The following is a 12,509-nucleotide window of genomic DNA, read 5'->3' as shown; positions in this document are numbered from 1 at the left end:
GTGTGTACACTAATTCATTGGAATTGGTTGCCAAGTCCACTTGTAATCTTGAGATTTCCTTGATTCGTGTCCCTGCATCCAGGCTAACTCCAACGAGATCGTGCTAGCCTCCACTCATGACGTCCAGGAGGTGGATGTGTCCAGTCTGCTGGCTGTGCAGCCCTACACCTGGATAGGGGACGACTTTGATAAGGAGTCCCGCAGGTGAGATTCAAGGCAGACTGTGAGTGGCTTTGTCTGCACTCAGAAAACTATTTGAATCATAATTTCAATTTTTGCGTCCAGATTTGGCATGATGCTATATATTACACGTAAAAATACAATGCATATGCTTACAAAACAAAACAAAAATTGTTCGCTTCTCCAACTTTTTTCGCTTTTTTCTTTGATCGTACTCTGGCCAATATGATGACTACAGTATTTACATTCTATGACTACATAGAATGTAAATACTGTAATCATCATATTGGCCAGAGATGTTAAAATATGTTAAAATATCTTTACTGTAACTTCTGACACCCTGTCTGTCTCTGTGCATCGTCCATCTTTTACACAGCTCTACAAAACATTCTCAGTGACGGGGTATGGGTGTGTTTTGTTTTACAGCTCTGACGACATAGACCATCGATCTTCTCAAACCAACATTTCCCAGCCGAGCTCCGTCCCCTTCGCTCCCCCTCAGATGCAGATTTCTGCATCCATGCCATGGCTCGGCAGTGGACAGACCAGCATGGGAGCCAGTGTGGTACGAGTCTCTGCACTGAAAACACAGATATACATGAACACGACCCAACAGGGCAGTTTTTGTTATGAAGTTCCTATGTATAGCCAGCAGGGGGACACTAAGCTCTATTTTGAAGTCTTTAGTAAACATTGTATATCTGCTTTCACTCTGCAGCCTTTTCATTTCACAACATGCATTACTAAGGTTTCATTTAAAGATGTATCAACAGCAACTGAAGCATGAAACCAACATATAATGCAGAATGAAAACTGCCATCAACAACTTTGAGTTAAATCTGGAGTCTGGGGCCTTCTGCACGGTTTCAGGAGAAGTTTATATTTTCATTTCTTATCAATGTTGAGCCAAAATGAGCCCTGCCGACTAAACAGCCATCCTGCTGAGTCTATGGAGTCGCTGCAGGGATGGACTTACAAACACAGATAACAGCAGCTCTCACAGACGGTAACCAAAGTATACAGATTTGCGTCACGCTTACACGCTGCCAGGGTTCTCCATTTCCCAGCCATTTTGATAAATGCTGGTGCTGCAGTTTGATACACAAACAAGACAGGGCATGCAGGTTCCATGTTCTCGAATAATTCATCTTTGGTGAATCATCCATTAATATATAAATTCATGTTTTTTTGTTGTGTTTCAGATTATGAAGAGGAATCTAAACAATGTGAAGAGAATGACATCCCATCCCATATATCAGTATTGTAAGTGCCTACATTGAAGCTTGTGAATAGGAGGTCATCAGCAGTTAACATTTTCATTTTGATTATTTTTTGTTTAATATATCCCCATCTCCTCTGTATCTCTCTGCTCCTCTGTCTGCCTCCACCTCTCTACCTGGCTCTTCTTCTTACTCTCTCTCTCTCTTTGTGTGTCCGTGTGTGTGTCCGTGTGTCTGTGTGTGTGTGTGTGTGTGTCAGACATGACAGGGGCTCAGGACGGCAGTGTAAGAATGTTTGAATGGAACCGACCTCAGCAGCTCATTTGCTTCAGACAAGCAGGCAACGCTAGAGTCACCCGGCTCTATTTCAACTCCCAGGGCAATAAGGTACACAGACACAGACACAGACACACACACACACACACACACACACACACACACACACACACACACACACACACAGACACTCTGCAATATCTGTGTTATGTCTATGCTGTGTGAATGTCCTGATTTCACCTTACTCTTCTTGAAGTGTGGAGTTGCTGATGGAGAGGGCTTCCTCAGTCTGTGGCAGGTCAACCAGACATCCTCCAACCCCAAACCCTACGTGGTGAGGTCCCTCCCACCTCTCTCACCTCCCTAATCACCACACATGCACATCATCAGACATAAAAACCAAAAAATTGAGTCATTAAAATGAATAAGCACTGTTTGTTTATTTGGTCCTGTTCCATTCTAACAGAGTTGGCAGTGCCACACTAAGACGTGCGGTGATTTTGCCTTCGTCACGTCCTCCAGCCTCATCGCCACAGCTGGACAGTCCAGTGATAACAGGTCAGCTCCTGCAACTTTAATTATCCAACCCTAATCTTTCTCAGTTGGTTCCACTCACTCATATCGTCCTTGTTTGAATTCATCCACAGAAATGTTTGCCTGTGGGATACTCTGATTTCACCTAGCAATACCATGGTCCATGGTAAGAAATCCCAAATGTGTAAAACTTGTCTTTAATTCATGATTTATATTCCTGTACATCAAGTTGTTTTTCCACATTTCTCCCCACCCACCCCTTAGCGTTCCCCTGCCATGAGAACGGAGCCACTGTTCTGCAGTATGCTGCTAAACAGCAGCTGCTCATCACTGGAGGCAGAAAGGGCTTTGTGTGCGTGTTTGACATCCGCCAGAGGCAGCTGCTCCACACTTTCCAGGCCCATGACTCAGCCATCAAAGCCCTCGCTCTGGATGCCTTCGAGGACTTCTTCGTCACTGGCTCCGCAGAGGGCAACATGAAGGTGACGCACTTGCTCCATCACTCATTCACTGACCTGCCAGAACACATTTACTGTTGAACTGTGATTGTCTGATTAATATCAGGTACTGACCTACTCCATGAAAGGAGAAAATCCTCTCTCATACCAACATATAACATATCATATTAATCTATTGATAAATGGTGCATTTCCACTAAAATACATAGCCATTTTACATCTTGCCTCGTAATGATCCTGATCCCATGCTGGTTATGGTGGGACATTTGTCAGCTTTGAAACAATGTGCTGGTTCGCTGATTTGATTCAGTTTGACAGGTAAAATATCACTTTGAGAAAGTGTCACAGCCTTCAAATTACTTGACATTCACAGTGGCAGTCTACGGGTTATAAAAATGATAAAGAAACGTAACAACTGTTTCCTCCTCTCTCCCTCTGCTGTCTCTGTCTCCAGGTGTGGAAGTTATCCGGCAACGGCCTCATGCACTCTTTTAGCACCGAACATACCAAGCAGTCCATCTTCCGCAACATCGGTGCCGGTGTCATGCAGGTGGAAACGCGCCCCGGTAACCGCATCTTCACCTGTGGAGCAGATGGCACCCTGAAGATGAGGGTCCTCCCTGACCGCTACAATATCCCCAGCAGCTTGGTCGACATCCTGTAACACCTACTTCCACTTCTGAGGGTCCAAAGAGGAAATAGACAGAGAGAAAAAACAAAAAGCTTACGTTAACACTTGCTAGGCATTAATAGTATACTTGATGAGGGAAGAGGTGGTCAATAGATCACCAAGCTTTTGGCATCTTTCAGAGTGTGCCGTGTCAGGAGTTTACTGATGTAAATCATTTCCACAATGGGAAACGGAGCTGCAAATGTTTTTTTAGTTTTTTTCCCTGAAGGCAGAAAGCAAAGTTACAGTAAAGGGTATCATACTTGATTTTGAAGCTAGATTTATTGTAATTTTATTGAAGAATCTCTATTCTTCGAGTGTGTCCATAGGGAAGCTATGCATGTCCGGTTCTCGTTACGCGGTGCAATCACAGGTCTATTGATAGTGCTCTGTAAAAGTGCTCAAGCTAACATTTTAAAAGTGTGTAACTGTCGTCATTTTGTGCCCACAGCTGAAATCTCTTAGCATCTACTGTAACCAGCACTGGTTTGTTATTAAGTCAGTGGTTTCCGGTGTGAATCGAGTTGTTGGAATCTGCATTATGTTTCAATGGTTTTACCCCCCTCCCCCCGCCTTTTATGTCTGGCTTTTCTCCGCCCTTTTTGGAAGAGTTGATGGTGCATTACCCTCACCCCCCTCTCACTGGCTGCCCGTCACTCACTCTGGCCGTGTGTGTGTGTGTGTGTGTGTGTGTGTGTGTGTGTGTGTGTGTGTGTGTGTGTGTGTGTGTGTGTGGTGTGTGTGTGTGTGTGTGTGGTGTGTGTGTGTGTGTGGTGTGTGTGTGTGTGTGTGTGTGTGTGTGTGTGTGTGTGTGTGTGTGTGTGTGTGTGTGTGTGTGTGTGTGTGTGTGTGTGTGTGTGTGTGTGTGTGTGGTGTGTGTGTGTGTGTTGTGTGTGTGTGTGTGTGTGTGTGTGTGTGTGTGTGTGTGTGTGTGTGTGTGTGTGTGTGTGTGTGTGTGTGTGTGTGTGTGTGTGTGTGTGTGTGTGTGTGTGTGTGTGTGTGTGTGTGTGTGTGTGTGTGTGTGTGTGTGTGTGTGTGTGTGTGTGTGTGTGTGTGTGTGTGTGTGTGTGTGGTGTGTGTGTGTGTGTGTGTGTGTGTGTGTGTGTGTGTGTGTGTGTGTGTGTGTGTGTGTGTGTGTGTTCTGTACGCCTGCCCGCCCACTTGTCCTCAACTGGCTGTTTGTGTGGCCACCTCACTGCTAGAACATTCCTGTTTGGTTTTACTCCTGTGACTGTGATTTCAATGTTTCCATCTGTCTGGTCCAAACCTGAATGCCCCCCCCCAGAGCAGAAACACAAAGGTTCACTCCTGGTTTTGCACAATATTTTTATTATTATTTAAATTATTTATATGTTTGTGTTCGTATACTTGTTTGGTTGACCATTCCTATTTAACTTATTGCTTTTTATTTTAGGAATGTAAGGGGTTTTACTGTATCTGACTGGGAGATGTGCAACACAGTCTACTGTATGTAAGTGTGTGTGATACTTCGCTAGTTGTTTTTACTGTTTCATCTATAAGGAATAGATATTTGCACTCAAGTTCTGGAGACACTAAAAGTTTATTTCAAATAAATAGGATATTGAAGAAGAAACTGTTGTATACAAATGAATGTCTGGCTTTATTTGGCCTAGTAGTAAAACGTTTGAAATAGTTTTAAAGGTAGGGTAGGTAAGTTTGAGAAACCGGCTCGAGATCGCTAGAATTTGAAAATACACATCCGGAGAAAATCTGCCACTTCCTTATAGAGCCCCTCCTCCAACACACACGAACGCGCACATGACCAATGAGGGCACGAGATAAGTTTGTGCACAGATGGAAGGCTGACAGGCAGGTAGGCCATCCAGTTATTTTAGCCGGGCCGGCTAAAATGATTGGTCGTGCTTTTTACAGTACTACGGCTTCCACAGATGACATTTTGTTATGGATTTTTTTGTCAAAGCACTTAAGATATTCATTGCTATCGGGATGTTAAGAGCATTCCATGGAATATAACAAAAAGTGTATCTCGAGTCGGTTTCTCAAACTTACCTACCCTACCTTTAATATATAAATGATATAAATATATATATATATATATAAATATATATATGAAATACCACAACAGCTTGTACAAACATGAAAGCATTTCTTTATTTTTGGTTTGTATCATACCAGCTGGATTAGTTGTATCTTTTGTTAAGTGTATCTATGGTATTTATTAAAGAGATTTGTGTTTCTCTCCCTCTTTCGGCCCACTATGTGTACTGTATGTAGCTTAAGTGTTTTACCAATGGTCCTACTGGTGTGTATGTGTGTGTGCATGTAATAATGCAAAATAAGCCAATATCATGGGTAGACGCTTACTAGGGCACTTGAGCCTGGAGGTGTGTGAGAGAACAGGTCATGTTCAGAGTTTTACCTTTGTAAAGTGAATAAATTCTTTTATTTCATCAGGGTGATTTGGCGCTGTTGTTTTTTGACTTTCTGTCTAGAGGAGAAGAAGCTAAGGCAGGTGTCTATATGTACATGTGGGTAACATGCATCTATAAAAAAACAAAATAAGATATTTATCATGCAAATACATTAAATATTGTAACAACTTAGAATACATACTGCTTCAAAAATGTAGTTATAAATTAAATTTGTATAAAAAATGACTTGATACAAAATGAGAAAAAGTGTTCACACTGTTAGTAATTGCATAGTATATGTACATGTATATCGCAAAAAGGATATACATTTAATACATCGATTTTTGACAAAAGCACAATAATTATTGACCTTCAGGGGATGTATCATGCTCATTTTTAGATTCATTCTTATGTTTTGGGTTTCTACTAGAATATGTTTACATGCCTTAATGTTGAAAAAAACCTTATATCATAACGTTTGAATATACCTGCATTAACCTTACATCTGAAATGCATCGTCTTTGCGCCTACCTCTTCAATGCCCCATTTCAGTATATAAGCGAATGGTGATACTGTTTTTATTAAGATTGGGGGCAGTTTATTCTGATGAACTGGGGAGGAACAGAGGAAGGAGAGGCAAAACTGATCGGGTTGTTGAGCTCTGAATTGTTTTCACAGAAACTGGGTTTCACAGTGTAGCACTCCAGATAGCCAAATGTATCTGCAAAAGCACTGAAAAATGTGTTTTCATAAAATGTCACCTTTAAGTGAAACTATAGTTTTAAACAACCGATTACTGACAGGAATGCGCTATAAGACAGATGTCTACATTATTCTTGAAAACCCAAATATGACCAGTTTCCAAAGACAGAGTGAATAGTTGTTGGTCAGCAGGCATTTTGCTCTCACTATTTAACAGTCATGTCTACGTGTTGTCTGTCACTTCCAGACAGTTTTCACTCGTCAGAGATGAAGTGGACCACGTAGAGCCTGACGTGGCCCTGGTCCCACACGTACAGGTGTCGGTCTTTGGGGCTGTAGGAGAGCATCGCCAGCACCCCACCTGGAGACCTCAGGTCAAAGGTCACATTCACCGGCTTCCCCTTCAGCAGATCAAAAGCAAAGGTGACTCTGGCGTCTTTTGTGTCTGTGACATACAGGACACCGCAGGCAATGAAGGCATTGCCGGCCTTGGTGCGCGGGTAGGTGGTGTTTATGTAGGATGTGACGGAGAAGGTCTTCGGGTCCAGCTGGGCCACCGTGATGCTCTCATCCACGCTGGAGGCAAAGATCAGCCACAAGCCGTTCTCATCTGCTGCCAGTTTGAAATAGGTCTTGGAGTTGTGGAGCAGGTAGGCGAGGTTGTGGTACAAAGCGTTTTCTATAGTGAGCGTGTGAAGCCTCTTGGTGTGAAAGTCAAACCTGTGGACAAACAAATAGCAAGTGGTTAGCTGGATGTAGCGGAAACGATAGGAAATGATCTCATGATGCATCACACTGTTCACTATCGGCTTACCTGGCAATGCTGGAAGTACCAGCGATGTGATAATAGAAGGACCCGTTGTGAACAGTGTGGCCGCAGCCTTGGTAGAACTTTTTAACATCCACAATCTCGCTGGTGCTGTTCTGGAAGGAGGCGATGCTTTTATACTCCTTTATCACACGACCTGGAGAAGAACATGCAACATGTTAGGGCTGTGCAATTAATCGTATTTTAATCGCAATTACGATTTTGGCCTGCCACAATTACGAAAACAACATAATCGAAAAAAACAATTATTTAGCTTTGCTAGGTTGTGACAGTGCACTGCAACATATTTGATCCAATTAATTTTGGTCTCATTTATTTGTATTTATCATATTTATATATGTTTAGTAGCTTGGGGAAGTGCACTCCAAAATATTTGTTGATCTTGTTTATTGGTATTTATTATTTTGATATTATTTATTTAAATGTATCATTTATTTTTGTATTGGTTTTTCAGTTGAATTATACGTTCAGGGTAATCAACAGTTAAAAAGATACTGTTCAAATTATTATTTGTATTTGTTTTAAAATTCAATAAATGGATTTTTTCAAAGTCAATGAATAATCGTATTTAATAATCGTGATATCAATTATTGACCCAAATAATCGTGATTATGATTTTTGTCATAATCGCACAGCCCTACAACATGTTTACTGCTAACTGCAAATAAATAATGTTAAGAAAGTAGAGATCCAACAGTATAACATCCTTGCATTGCTTTGACACTCAGAGCCTTGCTCTAGGTTTAGATTAATATATGTTCTATCATGCTGCTGGTCTAACCAATCTACCAGAAAAGTGTTCTGCCACCCAAATTCGTTCATCGTTCAGCTGAGTGGTGTCTCTCATATACGCGCCGAATGTGCTCTCCATCTTTGACACATTCCTGGGGTTGATCAGAGACTTGATCAGGCACTCTGAGGGGAAACAGAGTCACACCGGAGTTAGAGGGTTACATCTGTCACATGTGTTTTAGATGTAGACACACTTCTCTGAACACAAACCGTTCTTCTTAGCTGGCTTCTCATGTAGTTTCAAAGCATTCGCAGAGGAGGTTCCATCATTTGGAATTGCGTGTAACAGCCCTGTAATAAACAGAGTGATTTTATGACATAGGGAGTGTGCTTCTCAAAACAACCTCACCACGAGGAGCATGCATTAGCTGCTGTGGAGCTTTGGATCATATCACATGATCTTTTTCAGCTAATGGAGCTTCTTAGCATTTTAAGTCCTTAAAGTGCAAGAAAAAGGAACACAATTCCATGACATCTGGGCAGGCTGGTAGTCTGTGTGATTTGATTGAAGCATCCAGACTTCATGGATCATGTTGTTGTGGTATCAATTTGCAGAATAGTGTTTCCATGTTCAAGATGAACTTGTAATCCAATCTGCAGAGTATGTGTTTATAAGTCAATAAAGGCATTTTACCCATGGAATGAGCAGCCTGAAGGTTGGCTCTGTGGTGCCTTGTTCTTGGAGGCCCCTGAGGGCCAGGAGGTCCTGGGGACCCGGGAGGACCTGGAGGGCCAGGGGGACCTGTACAAAGAAGAAAGGAAATATATAGCCACATTCTGAAAGACATTTTGCAAATCTTTACAGCTTTTTTATTGCCAAATGTTTAAAGTGACTCAGTGATCAGTGTAAAGCTCTACTCACCCTCAATAATGACGTCATTCGACGGTTGTCCCTTCTCTCCAGGCGGGCCGGCCTCTCCTCGCTCCCCTTTTTCACCTGGTTCTCCTTTCTCACCTGATATTGGAAAACATTATGAACATTGTGAAAATATCTCCAAGATTGCACTCACAGACTTAACACACTTTGCGCTATTGTTAAAACCATGAATGACTCCTTTGACTTCCTCTGGTGAATCATGCCATCATACCACTGTGAAGGAGCACAGTGAAGTCAATTGGGAGAATACTTGGTAGGAGTTTTCCAGTTCATTTAGCCGAAGCCCAAAACCACAGCGATGAATAATATTTGCAAAGAATGTGAGAGAAAGGCGGCTGTTCAGTCATCTACTGTGAATGAAATCAACCGTCATTATGATTCACGGATAGATCAGGAAACTGTTTGTGTTGGTGTGTGTTCAGTGTGTGTCTTTCTGTGCGTGTGCTATTTTTAGCCTCAGGTTACACTCAACCCTTTGACTTGTACATTGTACACATGATTCTTTACTAAAATGGCCAGCATTGCTCGAGGCATTATACAAATGGATGGTGATTAAATACAGAGTAGAGCCTCAATTATTTTGTACCTTTTTTTCCTCTTTTCCCATCAGCCCCAGGCAGTCCATTCAGTCCAGGGATGCCATCAGTCCCATTGTAGCCGGGCATACTGTCCACACCGGGCAAACCTTCAGTAACACACAAAATCTTGACCATGGGCTAAATGGAAAACATATTCAGCTAGTATATGGGTCACTAAACCACAAAGGAGACATGCAGTATGGCTAGATTTTAACTTTGGATCAAGAGTGGTTTCTCTTACCAGGCGGTCCTGGTGGTCCTGCAAGAGAATGATTAAAAATGTTAAAGAACAAAAAGTGATCTTTTGAATATAGTATGTAGCTTTACGTATATGAGGAAGACATACCTGCAATGCAGACTCCCTTGGTGCTGTTACAAATGTCAATCAACAATTTGATCTAAGGGGAAACAGAACAAGTTTTACCATGCTTTACATGTCAGCAACAGGGGCAAAGATACGATTGCATTGACAGCCCATTTAGTCAGTATTCTGATCCTTATGTAAAAGTAGCAAGACACCTCTAAAAGAATAACATAAACTAACAAGTAAATAGAAAAACAATTCTAAGGTAAAAGCATAATTAACAAAATATACTATCAAAAGTATAACATTACTTATACATCGTATATCTTTGAATATTCAATTAAATAATAAATGACATATAATATAATTATCGTTACTGATGTTAAGAAACACGGCGATGTTGTAGTTTGTAATGCAAATGTTATCAATTGAAATGCTGTTGTTTAATGTTTAGTTTAATCTGTTACAATGCAACACGCTCCAAGCACAACATGGAAATATTCCTATACAGTAAAAGTGTTTTACAAAATGTACCATTGGGCTTTGAAATTACATAATTCCACCGAGTGTAACCCTAGCCCTCACTCTGTTTTATTTCAGTGTTGTGGTATTATTGCACACAGTAAATCCCAACATGCAGGACCTGGAGCCTTCAGACCCCCTGATGGTCTGAGGCCTGGGGACCGGTGCCCATCTTATCCAGATGTTGATGGAGCGACGGTCAGTGATGACAAAATACAAAGTGACCGAATCTCACCGGGACCATGGAGTAGGTCATCATCATCATCATGTCATCCTGAAGGTGTGCCTTGGGGTAACTCTGTCGATGTTTGTGCTTCATCTCATTCTTCATCTTCTTCTCTGCTTCCTCTCCCACCTCCTGGCTGACCTCCTGGCTGACTTCCTGTCCCTCCACCTGGTGGAGCTCCTGCATCTCCTGCTGTAGCTCCTTCTCCAGCTCTTCACTTCTCTTATTCCTGGAAAACTGGGACTGATATTGCGGATGTTCCCCCGCCCTAGCCCGCAAAGCTGCCGCTCCTCTCGGCACCTCCTGGAGGAACTCCACCACGGAGCTCTGCTCCACCTCCATCAGCTTCACCTCTGCTTGCTGCAGCAGGGCTCGCTGCTGATTCTGCTGGACCAGGAGCACCAGGAGGCCCACAGAGTTCATCAACGCCACCACACATGTCCCGTACAGCACCAACCGCTGAGGGAGAGTCATGCTGGGGGTTGGGATCCACATCGTTACCACCTCACCTCCGCTTTTCTGAGGGTCACCTGCCAACTTCAGCATTCAAACGGTATACAAATCCAGTTCAGAACTCAAAGAGGACAAAGTCCAATTCTTACGGCCTGTTGTCCAAGACGCTGCCACCAAAAAGTCTAATCAACCGTACGCCAAAATAATCCAATAGAGGGAAGTCATAAACCAAATTTAGAGTCCTTTTCAAATAATTTGAAAGCTCCAAATAGAATCCAGTCAGAGTGTGCCTGTGCTCCTCACGGGTGGTGGTCTGAAGTCAGACTGGTAAATACAGTGCTTGTTGTGTTGTTCACCAAGTGGAGTAGGGCTAGTGTGTGTGTGTGTGTGTGTGTGTGTGTGTGTGTGTGTGTGTGTGTGTGTGTGTGTGTGTGTGTGTGTGTGTGTGTGTGTGTGTGTGTGTGTGTGTGTGTGTGTGTGTGTGTGTGTGTGTGTGTGGTGTGTGTGTGTGTGTGTGTGTGTGTGTGTGTGTGTGTGTGTGCCAGTATTGTAGGAGTGGGCATTACACAATCTTCTGGGCTTGTCTGGGAAGAAACCCCCGCCTGTTCAGTCACCTGATTTATATTCAGCATAACCCATTCTACTGCACCGCCGTGGGCAGACTGACATCACGGACACACACACTCACAGGCATGCACTTATGTATAGTGTACGCACAAAAGCACTCAAATGCATACAAATGAAAGCATGCATTACACCAGACAAGCTGACTGCTTATTTTTATTTACATATTTATACATGTTATTATGAATACTATTCCAATGGTGAAGAGTTTCAAACTTCAAAATGCATTAACATCATTATAGTTTCCATTGGTTCATGACCCATCCCAAACTCCTGTATCCTTCCCTTATCTCGCGCAGTCCCTCCTCAAAGCTTCCAACCAGCAACAATGACCTATTTCCACTGCTTTGATTTGGGCCAGAAAAGTGACATTTCACCGCTCTAAATTTCAGTAAAGCAGGGGAAATTCCAAGTACTCCATTCTTCTCTGTCACATGGTGTTGGTACTGTCTCATTTGACTGAGATGTAAGTGTAGTGGTCAGTTTTGTGTTATCTCTTCAATAAAAAAAACTATTTGTTTGAATAAGTCAGTTTAGTCGGTTCTCTGCTGACATGGAGCACTGCTTTATGTAGCTGACCTACATGCTCTTGCATCCTTGTGAGATCCCACACACACACACAGGAAGTAGACATGCTACATTGGGGTTAGATTCAGGTCCTGTTGACCGGGCGTTTGGTATGTAGGCTCCCTCCTGAGGCTGTAGGTCACTGACAGTCAGTTGTTGGACAGCTTGTATTGCTTTGGCAGATGTGTAGATGTGTTCGCTCATACAGTATTAAGAGCATTGAGGTCGTTCCTTTGTTGTCTCTTTTTCACTTTGTAATGCTCTGCGCCTGACCAACTGAGACTGGGAACAAAAAGCAGGGGAA

General features: G+C 42.6%; 2 protein-coding genes across 9 annotated transcripts in view; one reads left to right on the top strand and one right to left on the bottom strand.

The window, feature by feature from the left end:
• The window catches only part of dmxl2 (Dmx-like 2), a 36,783-nt gene extending 32,716 nt beyond the window's left edge, over positions 1-4,067 (top strand). For all 8 annotated transcript variants that reach the window (XM_034116445.1, XM_034116448.1, XM_034116446.1 and 5 more), the window contains 9 exons: positions 83-204; positions 607-745; positions 1,383-1,443; positions 1,660-1,787; positions 1,933-2,010; positions 2,143-2,234; positions 2,324-2,376; positions 2,475-2,692; positions 3,123-4,067. In XM_034116445.1, the coding sequence (XP_033972336.1) occupies positions 83-204; positions 607-745; positions 1,383-1,443; positions 1,660-1,787; positions 1,933-2,010; positions 2,143-2,234; positions 2,324-2,376; positions 2,475-2,692; positions 3,123-3,332 (1,101 nt within the window). In that variant the 3' untranslated portion in view covers positions 3,333-4,067. The remainder of the gene's footprint in view (positions 1-82; positions 205-606; positions 746-1,382; positions 1,444-1,659; positions 1,788-1,932; positions 2,011-2,142; positions 2,235-2,323; positions 2,377-2,474; positions 2,693-3,122) is intronic.
• A 1,386-nt stretch (positions 4,068-5,453) lies between these two features.
• gldn (gliomedin) lies at positions 5,454-11,148 on the bottom strand. The gene is made up of 10 exons (XM_034116795.1): positions 10,571-11,148; positions 9,856-9,907; positions 9,751-9,768; positions 9,518-9,616; positions 8,917-9,009; positions 8,689-8,796; positions 8,265-8,345; positions 8,052-8,177; positions 7,248-7,398; positions 5,454-7,153 (listed from the first exon to the last, which is right to left on the bottom strand). The coding sequence occupies exons 1-10, from the start codon at positions 11,105-11,107 to the stop codon at positions 6,688-6,690; spliced, it is 1,731 nt and encodes a 576-aa protein (XP_033972686.1). The 5' UTR covers positions 11,108-11,148; the 3' UTR covers positions 5,454-6,687.
• Between the last annotated feature and the right edge of the window lie 1,361 nt (positions 11,149-12,509).

The sequence above is a fragment of the Trematomus bernacchii genome, unplaced genomic scaffold (genome assembly GCF_902827165.1).
Source record: "Trematomus bernacchii unplaced genomic scaffold, fTreBer1.1, whole genome shotgun sequence".
Lineage (NCBI taxonomy): Eukaryota > Metazoa > Chordata > Actinopteri > Perciformes > Nototheniidae > Trematomus > Trematomus bernacchii.
Note: the sequence above shows the minus strand (reverse complement) of the source record. Positions and strands in the feature narration are given on the sequence as shown.

Coding starts and splice junctions, on each gene's coding strand:
- gldn (XM_034116795.1), bottom strand. CDS start 11,107: ATGCTGAAGTTGGCAGGTGACCCTCAGAAAAGCGGAGGTGAGGTGGTA. Junction 7,399..8,051: donor GGTGGCAGAACACTTTTCTG/GTAGATTGGTTA, acceptor GTTCTTCTCCAG/GTCGTGTGATAAAGGAGTAT. Junction 7,154..7,247: donor GGTACTTCCAGCATTGCCAG/GTAAGCCGATAG, acceptor GTTTGTCCACAG/GTTTGACTTTCACACCAAGA.